At 39.6% G+C, this 21113-nt stretch overlaps 2 protein-coding genes across 7 annotated transcripts in view; one reads left to right on the forward strand and one right to left on the reverse strand.

Annotated features, from left to right (window-relative positions):
- The window catches only part of ino80c (INO80 complex subunit C), a 28670-nt gene extending 15019 nt beyond the window's left edge, over positions 1 to 13651 (reverse strand). The window contains exons 1-4 of one of the 3 annotated variants that reach the window (XR_011349869.1): positions 13421 to 13651; positions 12333 to 12543; positions 9162 to 9272; positions 1285 to 1396 (exon numbers count right to left, since the gene is read on the reverse strand). Coding sequence is in view for 2 of the 3 variants with exons in the window: in XM_069913559.1 (XP_069769660.1) it covers positions 1285 to 1396; positions 9162 to 9272; positions 12333 to 12461 (352 nt within the window). In the remaining variant the exon portion in view is untranslated. Of the gene's footprint in view, positions 1 to 1284; positions 1397 to 9161; positions 9273 to 12332; positions 12544 to 13420 lie in introns of those variants that run through there. The other 2 variants (XM_069913559.1, XM_069913558.1) reach the window with 2 other exon arrangements.
- Positions 13162 to 21113, forward strand: part of galnt1 (UDP-N-acetyl-alpha-D-galactosamine:polypeptide N-acetylgalactosaminyltransferase 1) — a 120115-nt gene continuing 112163 nt past the window's right edge. For all 4 annotated transcript variants that reach the window (XM_069913556.1, XM_069913553.1, XM_069913548.1 and 1 more), the window contains exon 1: positions 13162 to 13632. The gene's annotated coding sequence lies outside the window, so the exon portion shown is untranslated. The remainder of the gene's footprint in view (positions 13633 to 21113) is intronic.

Raw genomic sequence — 21113 nt, forward strand, 5'->3', positions numbered from 1 at the left:
TCTGGAGGAGATTTACCAGGATGTTACCCAAATTAGTGAACCTTTATGAAGAAGGATTGAGTGAGCTAGGGCTTTGCTCTTTGGAGCAATGGAGAATAACAGGCAACTTAAGGAAGTACAAGATTATGGGAGGCATGGATAAAGGGGACAGGCACTACTTTTTTCCCCAAGGCATCAATGGCCAATACCAGAGGACATCAGTTTAAGGTGAGTGGAGGAAGGTTTAGGGGAGATGTCAGATATAGATTTTTTTTTCAAACGAGTGATGGGTGCCTAGAATGCACTGTTGGGGAAGGCAGTTGGGCTGATGCAATACAGATGTTTAAAAAAACTCGGATAAATGTATGCAAGAAATATAGAGGGTTATAGGCTGTGAGGGAGGGAAGGGTTAGAACGAATGTGGATTTGGTGTTAATAGAATTTTGTAAGGCATTTGACAATGTTCCTGTAGAGCTCGTCGAAAGAATCAAAGACTTGTTGATCCAAACAAAGGCGCTTTTATTAGCAAAAGACAGGAGCTCTTCACAGGCGGCCAATCAGTCCGAATGATCCGTCCTGGCTAGGGACACAACCCTTTAAGGCCCAGACAGTAGGCGTGGCTAAGCTCTCAGCCAATTGCTGTAAGCACAGTCTAGATACTGTAACTATATACACTATATACATTGGTGATAGATCTGTACTATCACAGTTCCCATGGTATGGAGTTCTAGGACTGTAAAATAATGCTGCTGCTCTATAAAACATCAGAGCACATCAGTGGCCAAAGGGCCTGCATTGTGCCGTAATACACAATATGGCATGATGTAATAATGAAAAATTCATTTTACCATTTTATCTGCATATTATTTGTGTATTTATTATTTTAAAATAACATTTAAATATTATGCCAAAAATCACGATGATAAAAAAATAATTTTGCTGCATGCAATCACTTGCAATGCTTTGTCTTTTCAAACGCTCTTATTTTAAAAGTATGCAAAGGTTTTGAAGATACAAACACTTATAGTCATTGAGGAATGAAGTTAACCAACTGAAATGTGCAGCAAATGAAAACACATATTACCTTTATTAGCCTAGAGAAATAAAGCAAGTTTGATTTTTGTTCGATCTGTTGTCCACACAAATTTATCAATTAGACAATTGCTCTGAAAACAGATGATAGGATTTGAACCAGTAAAAATTAATAGCATAGATGGAAAGATTCCAACATCCTCCAATGGTTTATATGATTTTACATATATTTTGGATACTTTTAAAAGGTAATAAATTCCTAAAGAAGCTTACAGTTAGGGTCATTTAATTTCCATGGCAACATCCTCTCTGTTGCGAGAATTTGTTTCAGATTTTTCCAGACACGGCTCTTCTTGCCAACACCAGCACCACCAATGCCAGAATGCTATAAATTAAGGCATCAAAAAAATGAAATAGGCAATTAAATTGATATTTACTAAGTTGTTTGTCTTGAGATAATGCTGGTGTCAATCTGTGCACACAATCAACGATAATTGGAGGGAATTTTAACTTCAACACTATTACTTAGAATCCGCTCAGCATTTTCCCACAACAAATGAATTAAACTATTCAAATGTCCTACGACCATATAACAGAGAATAAAATTAGTAAAGAAACACTAAAGTGCTCAAACTGCTGACCTGACACAGTACAGAATATACTTTCACAAGGAGGACTGTCAAATTCATGCCAAAAATACTGACATGAACAAATCTATCAAGCCATTAACCACAGCTCAGATCAGTTATAGATGTGGGACTGGCAGCTCAATGGTCTGAGGTATAGGTGTTTCAAATATGAGAGGAAGCAATGTAAAAGAGATGGGGGATTTGGAGAGCTGATTGGGGAAAATGTCAAGGCTACATTAAGAGAGAACCCTCATCCTGCAGAGGCATCTGGGTAGAACTTCGACAGAAGAAAGATACAATCATCATGATGAGGTTATACTTTAGGCGTCCCAAAGAACAGGGGGATAGAGGAATGGATATATAGGCAGATCACTGAAAGATGGAAAAGTGTGGCTGTTATTAGGACTGATTTTAATTTCCCAAATATTGACGGGGACTCCCTTAATTGTAGGGATTCAGCTGAGGCAGAACTTATTAGGAGATCAAAAGTTTCAAGTAGATCTGCAAGAAGTGTTTTTGTTTTACACATGTGCCTGGAAATATGCAGCCAGGGAGGTGGCAGAAGCAGACAATGTAACAACATTTAAGAGGATTTAGACATGAATGAGCAGGGATTAGCTTTGTCAGCAAAGACATGCTGACCCAAAGAGCCTTTCCTGTGCCGAACTGTTTGACAATCTATGAATAATTATACTAAATTAGAGCACGTTATTTTCAACAATTACACAAATTTCTGTCTTTTGCTATATTCCACAAATATTGCAGAGAACACAAAGGTCTTTTGTGTACTGCTTCACATTCTGATAGTGTATGAAATAAAGACAGCCTATGGCTGCTAAAAATATTCCATCCCTATCTTATTATTTAAGATGATAGAACAAATAAAAGAGAGGAAATAGCTCAAAAATTAGCTATAAAACAAAATGGCTTGAAAGTTAATGAAGTTTTGGAATAAAATTTTGACAACCATATTCCATACAATATAGAAAATAAGTTAAAAAAAAATACTGGACACACTCACAGGCCTGATGGCACTAGTTAGATTTCAGGTCAACAACCCTAAATTTCTATTTCAGATTTCCTTTCTTGGTTTGCTTTTGATTTACTGAATCCTTACAAGGAGGAGACTGAGAGGAGACTGACTAGCTTCAGATATCTTTTCTTACCATCCACAGCAGCCAGCATTTATGGCCATATCCCTCAGTAAGGATTATTCAAAATGGAACTATTTCAATAGTTACCTTCATGAGAATAAATCCTATCATATCTGTCTAAATTGATACAATTTAATTTTTTAAACCATGAATCCAGCTGTGAAATAATAAAATTTGATACTATTCTTTTCAAAATATCTTGCATTTAATTTTGTGTCTAGCTTATTACTGTCTCGATTCCTGGAAGAGTGTTTTTACTCTTCGCGTTCCAACTTGATAAACTTTAAATGCTTTTATCAAACTTACCTTATTTTTTATTGTTCTAATAAAAATAGATTACCTCACCCCCAGGAATCCATCTACTGTGCTCTCCAGTTTTAAATTTGTAATCGAACAATTCACATATAATTAAAGTGCACATTCCATGTTTTATTTAAGGTTATTTGTATACATTTTGGTTTGACCATGTTGAAATTACAGCACTTTTTATGCAGAGTCCCCTCATTTCAGGGCACCATGTGGGACATTAGCTTCACAGGTGTTTGTGAGTACTCAGGTATATTTAATTGCTTCATTGGTGCAGGTATAAGAGAGCTAGGCTTGCTTCTATTCTTTTGATCTCCTTTGGAGTCTGCAGTTGCCATTTTTCAACCTGGACCAGATTTGTTCCAATGAAAGTCAAAGAAGCTATTATGAGGCTGAAAAAAAAACCAGTAAGAGGCACTGCCCAAACTTTAGGATGACCAAAATCAACTGTTTGGAACATTATGGGGAGAGATTGAACAGATTAGGTCTTTATTCTTTGGAGCGTAGAAGGTTGAGAGGGGATTTGATAGAAGTATTTAAGATTATGAAAGGGATAGACAGAATGGATGTGGATAGACTATTTCCGTTAAGAGGAGGAAAGATTAAAACAAGAGGACATGAGTTAAGAATTAAGGGGCAGAGGTTTAGAGGTAACATGAGGGGGAACTTCTTGACTCAGAGAGTGGTAGCTGTGTGGAATCATCTTCCGGGAGAAATAGTGGCGGCGGAGTCAATTGTATTATTTAAGAAAAGGTTGGACAGGTATATGGATGAGAAGAAGATGGAGGGTTATGGGCATTGTGCAGGGAGGTGGGACTAGAAAGGAGTGTTTGGTTCGGTGCGGACTAGAAGGGCCTAATGGCCTGTTTCCATGCTGTAATTGTTATGTTATGTTATTAAGAAGAACGAGCATACTGGTGAACTCAATAATCGTAAAGGGGCTATTATTCCAAGGAAGTCCTCCACTGCTGAAGCAGAAGAATTCTTATCATATTGAAGAAAAATCCCCAAGCTTATGTCTGACAGATTAAAAACACTCTTCAGGAGGCAGATGTGAATATGTCAATTACTGTCCATAAAAAACTTCATGAACAGAAATACAGAGGCTAGAATTCAAGATGCAAACTATGGCAAAGGTGTTATGCTTTGGATCTTGGGAAGATCCTTAACTCCTCCACACTTAGGTCTCATCATCAGTCTGACCCAGGTTACTCTTGGTTTCCTCTGTCCACAAGAGCTTTTTCCAGAATTTTGCAAGCTCTTTTAAATACTTCTTGGCAAACATAGAAACATAGAAGATAGGAGCAGGAGTAGGTCATTCGACCCTTCAAGCCTGCTCCGCCATTCAACGAGATCATGGCTGATCTTAAAGTTCAGTACCCTGTTCCCGCCTTCTCTCCATAACCTTTAATACCCTGATACTGAAGAAATATATCTAATTCCCTCTTAAATATATTTAATGAACCTGCCTCTACTGCCCTCTGTGGCAATGAATTCCACAGATTCACCACCCTCTGGGTAAAGAAATTCCTCCTCATCTCGGTCCTAAATGGTTTGCCTATTATCCTCAAACCATGGCCCCGGGTTCTGGATTTTCCCATCATTGGAAACATCCCATCTGCATCCATTCTGTCCAGTCCTGTCATAATTTTATGTCTCTATGAGATCCCCTCTCAATCTTCTAAACTCCAGCGAGTACAATCCCAATTTGCGCAATCTATTCTCATAAGTCATTCCTGCCATTCCAGGTATCAGCCTGGTGAATCGCCTCTGCACTCCCTCCATTGTAAGAACATCCTTCCTTAGATAAGGTGACCAAAACTGCACACAATACTCCAGGTGGGGTCTCACCAAGGCCCTGTACAACTGCAGTAAGGTATCCTTGTTCCTATACTCAAACCCTCTTGATATGAAGGTCAACATACCATTTGCCTTTTTAACCGCCTGCTGTACCTGCATGCTCGCCTTCAGAGACTGATGTACAAGTACCCCTAGGTCTCTCTGCACTTCCCCATCTCTTAATCTATTGCCATTCAAATAGTAATCTGCCCTCCGGTTTGTATTACCAAAGTGGATAACCTCACATTTATCCACATTGTAGTGCATTTGCCATGTATCTGCCCAGTCCCTCAATTTATCCAAATCACACTGGAGCTTCCTGACCCCCTCTTCCGTGCACACAACCTCTCCTAGCTTAGTGTCATCTGCAAATTTGGAGATATTACATCCAATCCCCTCATCCAGATCATTAATGTAAATTGTGAACAGCTGGGGTCCCAGTATAGATCCCTGTGGTACCCCACTGGTCACCGCCTGCCACTCAGAAAATGAGCCATTTATCCCAACTCTCTGTCTTCTACCTGCCAGCCAGTTCTCAATCCACATCAATACTTTGCCCCCAATCCCATGAGCCTTGATTTTGGAAGTCAGTCGTTTATGCGGGACCTTATCGAAGGCCTTTTGGAAGTCCAGGTACACCACATCCACTGGCTCTCCCCCATCTATTTTACCTGTCACTATCTCAAAGAATTCCAATAGATTTGTCAAGCACGATTTACCTTTTGTAAATCCATGTTGACTCCGTCCGATCCCTTCTCTGCTAGTCATATGCTCCGCTATTACATCCTTAATAATGGATTCCATCATTTTGCCCACTACTGATGTAAGGCTCACCGGCCGATAATTCCCCGCTTTTTCTCTACCCCCTTTTTAAATAGTGGGGTAACATTAGCTACCTCCAATCCATGGGTACTGATCCTGAGTCTATCGAGTTCTAGAAAATAATTCTTAAAGCATCTGGTATCTGAATGGCCACTTCCTTGAGTACCCTAGGATGTAGATTATCAACTATAATCTGGCCATCCTTTCTGTGACTTGCAACCTGCAGTGTAGCCTCCATATTTCTTGAAGTCTTTTGCCAACAGTAGTAATTGATATATTCTCAGCTGCTTCCTGAAGAGTGTCTCTAATTTGTCGGACAGGCATTTGGAGATTTATCTTCATTATGATGAGAATTCTTCTGTCAACAGCAGTGAAGGTCTTCATTGGACTATCAGTCCCTTTGCGATTATTGAGCTCACCAGAATGCTCTTTCTTCTTAATGATATTTCAAACTATTGATTTTGGTAATCCTAATATCTGGGTGATGTCTCTTCCTGTCTTATTCTTGTTTCTCAGCCTCATAATGGCTTCTTTGACTTTGATTGGCACAACTCCGGTCCTCGTGTTGAAAAATGACAACTACAGATTCCAAAGGTGATCAAAAGCTTAGAAGCAACCCAAGCTCTCTTAAAACTGTGGAGAACAGGGGCAAATAAAAGAAAAAAAATCTTTGTCCCAAACATTATGGAGGGCACTGTTTGTGCCCACATTTGATGTACTTTCAAAGTGCAGCATATTCAACTCTTATTTCCCATTGAATATAATCATTCCATCATTACCCATAGAAGAACGATTCTCTTTGGATAACAGGCAATCATAGTTTTGCACATCTTATTAAACTTCTAGCCTCATTAAGATCACGTTTGACATTGCAGACGCTGTGACAATTCACCTTTTTCTGAGTCATCTAGCATCTTGATTTAACACCCAGGGCATCAAAAAAAAAAATCAGACATTCCCCCTCCAATGTTCACATTAAGACATGTTCCCTAATATATCCACCTGGGAACACAGAACCTACAGGCAAAAGGCAAACATGAAATCTACTACTTCCCCTCCCCCCAAAGAAACCACCAACACCTTTTAACCTGAATGTTGAGGCAGAAGACACATGTAGTTCTAAATGAACACAGGAGAGGTGATACAGATATTGACATTAAAAGTGAAGGATTGAAAATAATAGGGAGGATAGTTCATGTGGTTTACCAGCTTTAAGAGTGGATAAATCACCAAGCTTGGGGGAGATGTATCCCTCGCTCTAAAAAGTAGCAAGAGATGAACAAAAACAAGTTTAACTGTGATTATCAAATCTTCTTTGACCATAGGCATAGTGCTAGAGGACTAGAAGTTCACAATTCCAGATAGTCCATCTCATCTATATCATAAATAAGTAAACCTTTATTCTGAAACTATTCCCAGTAGTTAAATATCCCTCTAGGAAACCATCCTCAGCATCCACTGTTAATCTTCTTCAAAATCTTATTTCAATAAAATTAGCCTAATTTTTCAAAACACCACGAGCCAAATCTACACAATTTTTCTTGCGTTAACTCTTTCATTTGAGGAATCAATCTCGTGAACCCAGTCTCATGAACACCCTGAAAGGCTAGATCAAAAGTCCCCTACTTTTATGCCATGCTCTCTATCTCTTGAAACAATGGCCAATATTCCTGTTAGCTTGTCCAAAGTGCTTGCTGTACTTGCCAAGTTACTGTTTTTCATGTACATGGTCATCCAGATTCTTTTGCACTCCACCATCTTGTCCTTTAACTCCCTACAAGGGGTAATGATACTTTATCCTTTCTATTAAAGTGGTAACTTCACTTCCACATTAAAATTGTTAACTGGCAAAAGGAACTGGGGAAATCAAGGATTTTGTTTCATCCAAGGAGTGTTGAGGTTAGGAACTCATCACCTGAAAGTATGGCAAAATTCCCTTTACCGCATGTGGATGAGTACAATTAAAGAGTCTTGGATCTATATTATTCGGAGAGTAGAGGAATGAAGGGTAAACTTGTTATACACAAGATTCAAGAGGCACATAAAGGAGATGCCAAGATAATTTCATTAGTTGGGGAATCTCAAATAAAGGTACCTGCACATTGTTACAAGATAAAGGACCAGCCATCTAAGTGAGATGCTGAAGAATTTATTCTCTAAACCTCTGGAATTCTCTTCCCCGGAAGTTTGTGGAAGGTAGATCACTGGAAGTATTACATGAAAAAGCAGGTAAAATTGAGGATTTGAGGATACAGGAGTTGAGACCTGGGGCAAATAAACCATGATCAGATTTGAATGTTCAGACATGCCTGAGGGGCCAGCTGCCCTACCCTTGCTACTATTTTCACATGTTCTCAGTGCTTATCCTTGCAGGACAGACAAGTGATAGGAGGTGGTTTACCAAAAGGTTTCACAGATTTCTCAATGTTCAGCAAAAATCTATTGGCAGATACAAAGCGCAATGAAGGATTTTAATTACATTTCGTACAATGGAAGGGGAAACTGTTTGGCTGCCAAATCACCCAAGAATAAAAGAACAAACTGAAATCAAATCATGGCTAGACGGCAGTGCTGCTAGAACTGCTATGCGGACCCGTGGCGAGTAAAGATGCAGCACTTTCGTAGGGTTCAGACCCCCCAGTCGACTACCGTCAACTCCACACTGGCTTTGAATGGCCCATTGAGGGTGCTGGTGGTGGTTTTAGTTGAAATCCTGCAACTGCAGGTCTGCAGCCAAAATGGTGACGCCTATTAATTGGCAGCAGCCACAAGAGGGTGCAGAGACTGGGGAAGCAGAGAACTGGAGCAGGGCACCTGAGGATGGGAAGATAACGCACTGACTGAGAGGGAGAAGCGGAGGAGACGACCAACAGGGACAGTGACCACGGCGGTGAACCAGTGAGGGGGCTCTGCAGGAATTCGTAGAAGCTGTGGGCTGGTGGAGATGGCTGTTGGGGGTCTCGCACTGGGCGGCGAACTGCTGGAGACTGGCTTGAACTGGCTGGAAGGGTACCAGGTATCGGACCTAGGATGCAAGGAGGTGCTGAAAACGTTGGAAGGTCTGTGACCATGTCAGAGGTTTGGATCTGGAGCTCAGGTTGCCACTAACTTGGAATGGACTAGGTGTGGCTGTGGAAACGCTGGAGGTGAATCTACAGACACTCGATGACTCTGGGGGAACTCTCTTTTGCTTTTTGCTTCTCTCTCTCTCTCTCTCTCTCTCTCTCTCTCTCTCTCTGACTGTAATAGGCAATAGGCACTTAGGCAATTCCTGCCTGTGGTGAAATTGTCTGCCTTGCAGCAGGCAAAATTAAATTTCATGCAATACGACACCATTTTATTACTATGATAATAAATTGAATCTTGAATTTACTATTAGTGACAAAACAAGAACACTTACAACAAAATTTGGGTCCTTAAAGATCAAAGGTTTTACTGTAGGCTCTCCAGGTCCTGGACTAGAATCTGTAGCCACACTTTTATTCTCGCCAACTGCATCCAATATGCCACTCTACAAAAAAGAGAAAAATTTGATTTCTCAGCAGTTTTTAAAAAATCAATCACATGGACAAAGTATCACAAAGCTTATATTTTTCAATTGTCCTAAATGATTACATTGAATCTATAGGCAGCATTAGGTTTTCTTTAAAAATTGGATTCAAACAGCATGGAAACAGACCCTTCAGCCCAGATTCTGCACTGACCATCAAGTATCCATTACTTTGTACATTGTAAATAATTCCCACAAAACCAGTAGGCTGACTCTATTGCATTTCAATTTTTGTAATTATCAAATAAACAGTAATGTCTTCGGTTTAAGGGCGGTATATTTAATGTAGTGATTATCACAAAGCCATTGATTCAGGTTTGAATGCAGCACTGTCTGTAAGGAGTTTGTATGGTTGCCCACGTGGGTTTCCTCCTGGTACTCTGGTTTCCTCACACATTCCAAAGATGTATGGGGTAAAATGGGTGTATTTGGGCAGCGCAGAGTCATGGGCCATGCTGCATCTCTGTACTTTAAAAAAATATTTAAAATTCACTAGTGATATGAAATTTAAAGATTACACATTCATTGTCCATACTGAAATACAAACACCACCTCCTGGAAGTTGCCCTCTGAGCCACATATTATCTGGACAGAAATATACTGGTGTTCCTTCACCACCACTGGGTTAAAATTCTGGAATTTGTTAACAGCAGTGTGGGAAAAACCAACACAATCAAAGACTTGCAGTCGTTCTGGAAGAGAGCTCACCAACTTCTCATGGGTCAGTGATCAACAATGAAATGAAACACAAAAAGTTTGCTGATGCTGTAATTGTAGTAAAAAAATATTCTGGAGGAACTTGGCAGGTCTTGAGCACCCTCCTTGACAAGGCAGATGTAGCCTGATCACCATAGCTTGGTGTGTTTACAACAATTGGCCATTCAAGACTGATCCTGGGTGCTGAGGAATCAACTGCAAAGTTTTTTTTCCTTGTGCTTTTTAAAAAAATTTTCACACTATGAACCATACTGACCAAAATACATAGACATTTTTCTTTTGAATATACACACTGTCATTTTCTCCCCTTTTTCCCCCCCTCCCTCCCTCACCCCCCCTCCCCATTCATTCAACATTCAATCTATATGATACATTAAACCTGTTAAACAACGTCATCACATAATAAAAATAAACAAGAAATTTGTGTCTTCTACTTTTTCATACTGGGTCAGTTCATTTTGTTGTCTTCTACTTCTGTCTTTTTAGGCGGTGGAGGTCCATGGTAGGATTTCTATTGTGTTCCATGTATGTTTCCCATATTTGTTCGAATACTGTGATGTTATTTCTTAAATTATGTTATTTTTTCCAATGGAATACATTTATTCATTTCTATGTACCATTGCTGTATTCTCAGGTTATCTTCTAATTTCCAGGTTGACAGAATACATTTTTTTGCTACAGCGAGGGCTATCATAATAAATTTTTTTTGTGCTCCATCTAAATTGAGTCCAAGTTCTTTATTTCTTATATTACTTAGAAGAAAGATCTCTGGGTTTTTTGGTATGTTGCTTTTTGTGATTTTATTTAATACCTGGTTTAGATCTTCCCAAAATTTTTCCACTTTCTCACATGCCCAAATTGCATGTATTGTTGTTCCTGTTTCCTTCTTACAGCGAAAACATCTGTCTGATACTGTTGGGTCCCATTTATTTAACTTTTGGGGTGTGATGTAACCAATTATATTGTATCATGCGTAACCTCGTGTTTATTGTATTTCTCATAGTTCCGGAGCATAGCTTTTCCCATGTTTCATTCTTTATCTTTATGTTTAGATCTTGTTCCCATTTTTGTTTAGGTTTACAGCTTGTTTCCTCATTCTCCTTTTCTTGCAGTTTGATGTACATTTCGTTATAAATTTTTAAATTATCATTGTGTCTGTAATGACATATTCAAAATTGCTTCCAACTGCAAAGTTGAAGAGTACATACACAAGCAATGGGGATGTGCAGCAGACTGGACCAATGACCGACTTTGGTAGAGTGACAACATGACAAATCCACATTGACACATTCACCACAGGAAGCCCTAGTGGATATTGCTAGCAGAATTGCAAGTAATTTGGCACATAATTCAGAATGTAAAGAACAGCAACACAAGGTAAATGGATCCTTGAATCTACTCAGCCTTTCTATTTGAACATTACTCATCTGATCTTAGCTTGTGCTCATTGACGACTTCTGTGTCATCTTAACATTTACACTCCATTTTATTTATATATATATATACTCCTACATCAGAGGCTCCAAGCCAGGGATTCTAAAAGTGCCACTACGTAAACATAACAGAAATACCTGACTATTTGCCAGTCTTACCACTCCTTCCCCGAAATCCACCTATTGGTTGCCAAGCTCTTTCCCCTCCTTTATACTGGCTAACATCCTCTTTCAGCACACATGAAGGGTCTCAACCTGAAAGTCTATTTCCCTTTACAGATGCTGCCTGACCCACTAAGTTCCTTCAGCACCTTACTTTTCTTTTTGCACCAACAGAAAAGACTGGATTTCCAAACCACAGAGAGAAACAGAGAGCATTTTATCCCAAACTGTTTTAATTGTTACTCATGCTACAAACATACTCACTGAAAATATAAACATTTTAAAAATCAACAGGTACTGGAAATTTGAAATAAAACAGAAAAATGCTGCAAACATGACTTATTTTTCCAATATTTTATGTTTTTAATGATTAAGATATATAGGAATCATCATGGAAATTAAAATAATCCAAAGATTCTGGAAACATTCAGTGGGCTAGCCAACATCTCTGGAAAACAAATGGTTTAACATTTCCAGACAATGGCCTTTTCCTTCAAGCTCTTCCTAAAAAGTTCGTCCCTAATTCGTCAGTAAACTGTAGAGCCAACCAAGTTTCTCCCTCTGAATATTTTACCTGATGTGCTCATCATTTCCAGTGTTTTCTGTTTTAATTTGAGATTTTTAGGCCCCACAGGGGAGATGAGGATGGGGAACTCCCTCCTCCAGACACGCATTCCTGGGATCAACCGCAAACATTCCTCGAAATTACCTGCCCCATCTTCTTCTTCTTTGCAGTTGCATTCCCACTGTTTCCCGGACTCGTCGGCCTTTTCTTATGACGGACTTTGGAGGGAGTTGAAGCGGCAACCGGCAGAGGCGAGGATGCCACCGTCGCCATTCTACCCCGTCACTGCGAAGCCCGGAGCACGCTGACTGTACGTGCCTACGTCACCCAAACAACATGTTGATGCTCCGAGGATCTGGAGCCAGTTTCATGCAATAAACTCGAAACGTTAGCGGAAAAAAAAATAGGATCAACTAAACAAAATTTAAAAAAATCACAATTTTAAAACATCTTTGCAATCTTACAACTCCGCAGATACTTTTTATTCCTTTCCCAAATTAACTAATTCAGCGTTTATCCCAACTTCCTCGTTTTTTATCAAGCGTCCTGCAGCTCAGTCAATAGATTAACTAGTTAAGTGCTTTAGTTTTCTCTGTCGCAGGTTGGCCAATTTTTGCATATTGTTAACCGCTGGCAAACTCGTGCACGTTTCTTCTTCCCACCAGCTCCGCCTGCACATTGCTGAAGCCTTGAAGAACACCATTTTCCATCGCAGTTTAAATGATAATCGTAATACTGGTTGTGACAAGGTATTATTGCCAGTGTATGCGAGTGAAATGAATATTACATTCATTGTTACTCTTCTCCTTTACGGCCGAATAGATAGAACAAAATTTGACTTTAAAAACATTCTGCAAATTTTATGTGAGCAAGCAGAACAAAAGAAATACGGATGAATCAAACTTCACCAGCCCTCTGGTGACGTGAGGCGCCGCTGCCGTTTCATTTCCGGGTGGCGCTGCTGGAGCGGGGTCAGCACGGTGAAGGGTTCGGCGCGAGAGGCGCGTCACCAAGAAGCGCACGGCGTCACCCCACCACCGCGCCAACGCCATCCGGCACTCGACCAGCCGGCTGGCCTTGGGTTCGGATCAGATCAACCCAGCACGGCTCATGTCACGGCGGTGATCAGCCCCGACGGCGGAATGGTGTGTGGCCGCCCTTCTCGCACCATTTCTCTGTGCAGAGCTCATTCTCCCCCGAGAGGAATCTCCGAGCGGAGTGATCCAAACTACCTGGCTGACCTGCTCCCCCGGGCTCGGACATTGCCGGCAGACGGACTCCTCGCTGGCGTCTGAAAACCCCCGAGGCAGCGCCCCGCAGAAGGGGGATTGAGCCGTGGTCGCTGGGAACTGTTTTGCGGAGTGAGGCATCTGTGAAAATGTGTCCTTAAACCGGAAGGAGGGGCGAAGGAGTCAGTCCCGTCCACCCTGCACACATCGACACGGTAAGTGTCATGCCTGGTGGGCCTGGCCGGCCCCGGAACGGTGCCCACCTGAATACTGGAGTTGTCCAAAATAGTCGTGGGATGTTTGAATCCTTCAGAAACTCGACCGATTGCATCAACTTCTGTTCTACTTTTGAAATTTGGTATAGGCAATGATTTTGTGGAAAAGCTTAAACTCAATTGGATAACGCGAATTGACCTTAACTGACACCCACACCCACCCCTCGATCCCTATTTTCTCAGTACTCTGCCCACTGCACCTTGAGCATTGGGTTTGGGAATATATTGCAAACTGTTATACAAGATGAATAATATTTTGAATACTGTTCCGGTTTTAACTGCTCTCCCTCCTCGAAATGCCAACCGAAACTTTCACATCCTCTTGATCCAGTTTTATTGCTAGTGGTTTTCGTGAATGTTGCGCAGTTTTATTACCCAGGACCTGGGTAATAACTCCGCGAACAGAAGATAACTCGATTTTAATGGAGGCTCTAACTCTATAACTTTGTTTATCGCATCGAAGTAATTGTTTTTGCTGAGATTTACTCTTCTGTTCTTACCATCTCTCAACTGGTTTTATTGGTGAAAAGTAGATTAAAATACTTTTACACTTCATACGATTGTGCTTTTGGTATCACAATGCCAAATTGTGATTTTAAAGGTTTTTTTTAAATATATATAACATAATGTGACATTATTAAGGGAACATGATCAGAATCTTGGGTATTTCAGACTTGAAAAATTCCTGCAATTTACGTTTCAGTGGCTTATTTGGAAAATGGCCACTGGGGTGACTGAGTATTGCATTGTAAACTGTACTTATGTGAACATTTAACAACGTATTTTTGTTGAATTTTGCTAAGTAATGAAATTGAATTAGGCATAATTCTGTGATCTGATGACACCAATCACCTCTTTCACTGACCTCTGTGCCTTTAACATACCATGAAAGATTTTTCAAATTTTAATTTTTTTACATTTATGGCATTACTACTTTCATTTTTAATATAATCTGACTATAATGGCTTGTGGTGGAACCTTGATATGTGGTGCATAAAACAAGAATTGTTATCAGGAGACCAGGAAGGAGTCAAATTGGCAACTTGAATTCTGTTTCTTGGTTGAATATTTTTTCTCTCTGAATCTGTTTTGTTTACTGACCCTTTTGACCAGACGTTTTTAATATTATTATATCCATAATTAATTTTAACATTTTTTGTTTTTACTGTAAATTAACACTTGACTTCAATGTTCTTCATTGAGGAGAGAGAGTTTGCTGGCTTATCCAGAAAGCTAGTATTGTCCAAAATGCTTTGGGAGCTATCTTTGAAATTCAAATGTGCAAAATCAAGGCAGTTTCCATCATTAATGCATGCCATTTATTGTAATCATTCAGTATGTTTGAAGAAGACCACAGAGCCCACCTCACTGACAAAAGACAAAGGAGGAAAAACCCAACACCCAACCCCAACCAACCAATTTTCCGCTGCAACCGTGTCTGTCTGTCCTGCATCGGACTTGTCAGCCACAAACGAGCCTGCAGCTGACGTGGACATTTTACCCCCTCCATAAATCTTCGTCCGCAAAGCCAAGCCAAAGAAAGAAAGTACCTCCTGCTTTGATGTAACGAGGAGTATTGTTGTTTAAACAAATATTGATTAATGCAAATCATGCCAAATGCAACCATTGTAACCTATTTCAAAATCTGGAAACTGGCTTTCAGAAAAAGAATTGCAGCGAGCCATTTATGATTTTGCACTTTTCTCCCTGCCCCTTACTGTGGCATATGGAGAAAGTAATAAATACTTTGAGAATTGTGGTTGCCTTTGTTTTTGTGGGATACTGATGTTATTAAAACAGGTTTAATGCATTGCAACAGTTTAAAAAGTGTCAATTCTGAGAATGAATATGATATCATGAATAAGGAACACTTTCACAAAATAAATTAGAATTATTTTTAATGTTTCCTAATTAGCTGCTTGTTATTGTTGAAACCCTCTGTGTCCTTCACCACTCAAGGTTGGATAATTAATATAATAAGGTTATTCTTGGGAACTACATTATCAACTTACTTATGCTTCAGAAATCAAATGTGGAAAACAGGACAAAAAGAACTTTAAAAATGTTAAAAAAGCAAAATACTTTATTTAAGATTCTTATCTTGCTATTTTATTCAAATTTTATGGAATTTTGAGTCCAAAAATGCAGAAATTGCTTTTATTTTACTTTGCTAGCATTTTAGTTCAGTTCTAGATTAAGTTTATGACATCAATCCTCAGTTTTTGAAAAAAAAATAATGATACTGGTTAGTTAGTTTCATTTGAAAATGTCCAGACTGCAGTTTTCAAACCTATAGTAAACCCACTCACAGAATCTGATCTATTGTGCTTGTGTATTGTTTTTAAATGTAAAGTTTTGGCAAATTGATGTGTATGGGTGTGTCATTGGTTCTACTAATTCTTTTTGTCAATTTGATATCCACTAATACTTCGGAGATGGTAGAAAAGATGAATGTCTACAATGCAGAATGGCACATTTTAAACCTCTTGTGTTCATACTGCATCAAATACAAAATGTTCTGAAACTATATTTCAGTTCTGTAATATTGGAATTGTTCACTGGTTACTAAGTAGCATGTGGTGTTCTGAAACTTTGTATAAAAGTTGCTGATGGCTCAGTTATATTACCTGCAGGGATTGTACTTTCAAAATGTGGTTGGGGACTTTGGAAAAAAATACCTCCTTTGGAAGTGTAGAGTCATTCTTTGATGACAGACTTGTGTTTGGAATTCTGAGCATGGGTTGAAATTTTCAGGTGTTGGATGATTTGAAAGCAGGGTGTTTGTTGCATGATGTTTTGATAGCAATCCTGGACAAATTTGGGCATTCCCTTTGGCACTTCACTTTTGCATGTGAATTGCCTTAAAATTTGAGGCCAAGTTTCAAGAAGCGATGCAAATCCTTCTGTAGCTCATACACTTCTTTAAGAAACTGGTTACATACATTCCACTTTGTCACCCACATTGACAACACTTTTTCACCAGGTAAAACAAGAACTTCAATCATGAAAAGGACAATTGTGGGGCATTTAATCATCCATAATTCAATTAATTACATTCGATTGATTACAATGAATTGAAGTGTAGTTACAGTTGTTATGTACAAATTTAATTTGGCATCCAAGAACTTTAATTAGAGACTATAAAATTACAGCAGAGAAACCAGAGAAATACTTGATAGAGGAATTAGGGGATATGGGGAGAAGGCAGGTAGGTGGAGTTGGGTCATAAATTAGATCAGCCATGATCGTATTGAATGGCAGAGCAGGCTCGATGGGCCATTTTTCGCCTACTCCTGTTCCTACTTCCGATGTTCCTATACTTGGTTAGAATATGGTATTTGAAACTTCAGAAACTTTACACTTCTTACATAGTGGATCAATATCTACTTTAGAATGAGATAATTTAAGTTTGGACATATGTATTCTATGTACCACCTTAAATTACACAAAATCAAGCTGAAAGTATCAATCTTCATCTGAAAATGTTCAAATCTCATTCCCAATTATTCTGAATCCAAGCCATTGAGGCCGATCTTAAATCCAATAAATCATTATAAATACATATCCACTATAGGAGAAAAAAAGTTTTAAAAAATGAATCTCAAATACTAAGGAAAATCAGAAAGCTTGGACTGAACAAAATGTCCCACTTATTAATATCTTAAAAAAAGTCTGTCAGAAAGATTAAATTTGGCTGATAATTGTTCAAAAGAGTCAAAATTATTCCAAATAAAAAGATCCTTGTAACCTTGTAATCTATACCACTCCTTGAAACCTACGTCTGGCACAGACGACTGAAAAAAAGAATTATCTATAATGGGACTAGCCAGAGAAAAACTATTAAACCCAAAGAATTTTCTAAATTGAGCCCAATCTATTTCTCATTTACGGATTATGTGTCAGTTTAGAAAAGGAAAATGGTTAAAAAAAATCCTAAAATTATCAACCTATGTGTTTTTTTTTGAAAACTTAAGTTCCATTTCTACCCAAGAACGGTGATTCACTAACTTATCCAAATGTAATAATAAAAGTAAATTACATATATTAATTGCTCAATAATAATTCTAAAGTCTGGAAGTGATAATCCATTACTTTTTGTCTGTGGAATATGGATGTTTTTCCTGCCATACTTGGGTAGAAATGACAGAATCAAATGATTCATATAGACAATAGGTGCTGGAGTAGGCCATTCAGCCCATTGAGCCAGCACTGCCATTTATTTAGATCATGGCTGATATTCCACTATCAGTAGCATGTCCTTTCCTTCTCCCTATAACCCTTAATTCCCCTGTCCACAAGAACCTTAACTAGCTTCCTCTTGAACTTTTCCAGAGAACCCGCCTCTACTACTGTCTGCGGCAAAGCATTCCACAGACCAACAACTCTTTTGGTTTTAAAAAAAAATTCACATCTCTGTCCTAAAGGGCCTTCCCTGTATTCTTAAATAGTCTCCACAACATTGGGAACATGTAATCAGTTTCCATCGTGTCCAATCCCTTAATAATCTTATGTACCTCCATCATATCTCCCCTCATCCTAAATTCCAGCATATACAACCCCAGTTTATCCAACCTTTCTGCATGCGTCAATCCCGCCATTCTAACCTTGTGCATCTACACTGCGCTCCCTCAATAGTGAGAATGTCCTTCTCAAATTAGGAGACCAAAACTGGACACAATACTCCAGGTATAGTCTCACCAGGGCCTTGTACAACTGCAGAAGGATATCTTTAGTCCTGTACTCTATTCCCCTTTTTATGAAGGCCAACATACCATTTGCCTTTTTCACAGCTTGTTGAACCTGCATGCTATCTTTTAGTGACTGAAGTACGAGTACACTTAGATTAGGTTGCACTTCCCCACTCCCTCACTTGATTCCATTTAAATAATAATCTGCCTTCCTGTTCCTGCCACCAAAGTGGATAATCTCACACTTATCCACATTAAACTGCTTCTTCCATGCATCCGCCCACTCTCCTAACCTGTTCAAGTCCCCCTGCATTTTCCTGACATTCTCCTCACACTTCACACTGCCACCCAGTATTGTGTCATCTGCAAATTTGCTAATGTTATTTCGAATCCCTTTATCTAAATCATTAATAGCTATGATAAACAACCGAGGATCCAGCACTGAGCCCTGCAGGACCTCACTTGTCACATCCTGCGGTCCCAAAAGTGACCAGTTAATCCCTACTTTTGTTTCCAGTCTGTCAACCAATTTTCTATCCATGTCAGCACCCTATCCCCAATACCATGCTCTCTGATTTTGCCTACTAATCTTCTGTGCGGGACCTTATCAAAAGCCTTCTGAAAGTCCAAGTACACCACATCCGCTGGTTCTCCCATTTCTACCCTCATCGTCACATACTTGAAAAATATCAGGAGATTAGTCAAGCATGATTCTCCCTTCAGAAATCCATGCTGACTTGTAATGATACTATTATTTCTGTCTAAGTGTTCTGTTATTTCTTCTTTTATAATAGATTCTAATATTTTCCCCACTACTGACGTCAGGGTAACTGGACTGTAAAAGGGCACAACATTAGCCATCCTCCAATCCACAGGCACCTCTCCTGAATCTATAGAACATTGGAACATGTCGACCAAAGCATCCAAAATTTCAAGAGCAACTTCCCTAAGCACCCTGGGATGCAGTCCATCAGGCTTTGGGGACTTATCAGCCTTCAATCCTTTCAATTTAGTCAAGACCACATGCTTCAGAATCTGGATTTCCATCAACTCCTCCATTACCATTGGAATTTCTATTAATTCCTTCAATACCACAGGACCTCAACCCCCCCTATCTGACCTGTATCTTCCTTGGTGAAGACAGATCCAAAGTATCTGTTTAAATTTGGCAGCTATTTTCTTGCTTCCCCTAATTTTTTGCCCATTTCTGTTTTTAAGGGCCCAATTTTGGTCCCAACTAATTTTGGTGTATTGCTCAAATTTGGAGAGATTTTGGAAAGACACTTTCCAAACTTTATCAACTATTTTTAAGATAAAAATAGAACCATGTCCATTAATTGCTTTGTTTGGTTTTTCATATGAGCCAGATATATCTCTGTCTGCAAGTTTAATCTTTACCACGCTGATAGCCAGATGAGCAATTTTAGTGAACTGGAAAGATGAATTTTAACCTACCCATACACTGTGGTTACATGATGTAATGTCCTATTTAAGCTTGGAGAAAATTAGATACAATATTATTATGGATGAGAAGAAGATGGAGGATTATGGGCATTGTGCAGGGAGGTGGTACTAGAGAGGTGTGTTTAGTTCGGTGCGGACTAGAAGGGCCTAATGGGCTGTTTCCGTGCTGTAAATTGTTATGTTATATGTTATTAAAGATAGAAAGTTTCAATTTGTAATGATGTGGGACCCATTCATAGAATACCATCACAATTGGAAGAGTTAAGAATTTTAAATGTTCTGGAGATTCTCTGTCCAATGTCTGGAGGTCACTTTATAATCCACATTTTCCCTTTCACAAAGATAACCTTGAATAGAGGAAGGGGGTAGATTAGATTTAGTTTTTAAGTTTTTGACTTTTTATCATTTTATTTGGTCTAATTTGGCAAATATGGGTTTCAACATGGTTTTCATGGATAAATTCAAGTCCACGTCAGCTGCAGGCTCGTTTGTGGCTGACAAGTCCGATGCGGGACAGGCAGACACGGTTGCAGCGGTTGCAAGGGAAAATTTGTTGGTTGGGGTTGGGTGTTGGGTTTTTCCTTCTTCATCTTTTGTCAGTGTGGTGGGCTCTGTGGTCTTCTTCAAAGGAGGTTGCTGCCCGCCGAACTGTGAGGCGCCAAGATGCACGGTTTGAGATGATTTCAGCCCACTGGCGGTGGTCAATGTGGCAGGCACCAAGAGATTTCTTTAGGCAGTCCTTGTACCTCTTCTTTGGTGCACCTCTGACACGATGGCCAGTGGAGAGCTCGCCATACAACATGATCTTGGGAAGGCGATGGTCCTCCATTCTGAAGACGTGATCTACCCAGTGCAGTTGGATCTTCAACAGCGTGGATTCGATGCTGTCGGCCTCTGCCATCTCGAGTACTTCGATGTTAGGGATGAAGTCGCTCCAATGAATGTTGAGGATGGAGCGGAGACAAGGCTGGTGGAAGCGTTCTAGGAGCCGTAGGTGAAGCAGGTAGAGGACCCATGATTCGGAGCCGAACAGGAGTGTGGGTATGACAACGGCTCTGTATGCGCTTATCTTTGTGAGGTTTTTCAGTTGGTTGTTTTTCCAGACTCTTTTGTGTGGTCTTCCAAAGGCGCTATTTGCCTTGGCAAGTCTGTTGTCTATCTCGTTGTCGATTTCCCGAACACTTTTTTTTAGATATTTACAAGTTAGACGTTTTGTTCAATCTCAGATCCCTGACTTTCTGCAAATTCCTGAGGCAAATATTCTTGATT

The sequence above is a fragment of the Narcine bancroftii genome, chromosome 1 (genome assembly GCF_036971445.1).
Source record: "Narcine bancroftii isolate sNarBan1 chromosome 1, sNarBan1.hap1, whole genome shotgun sequence".
Taxonomy (NCBI): domain Eukaryota; kingdom Metazoa; phylum Chordata; class Chondrichthyes; order Torpediniformes; family Narcinidae; genus Narcine; species Narcine bancroftii.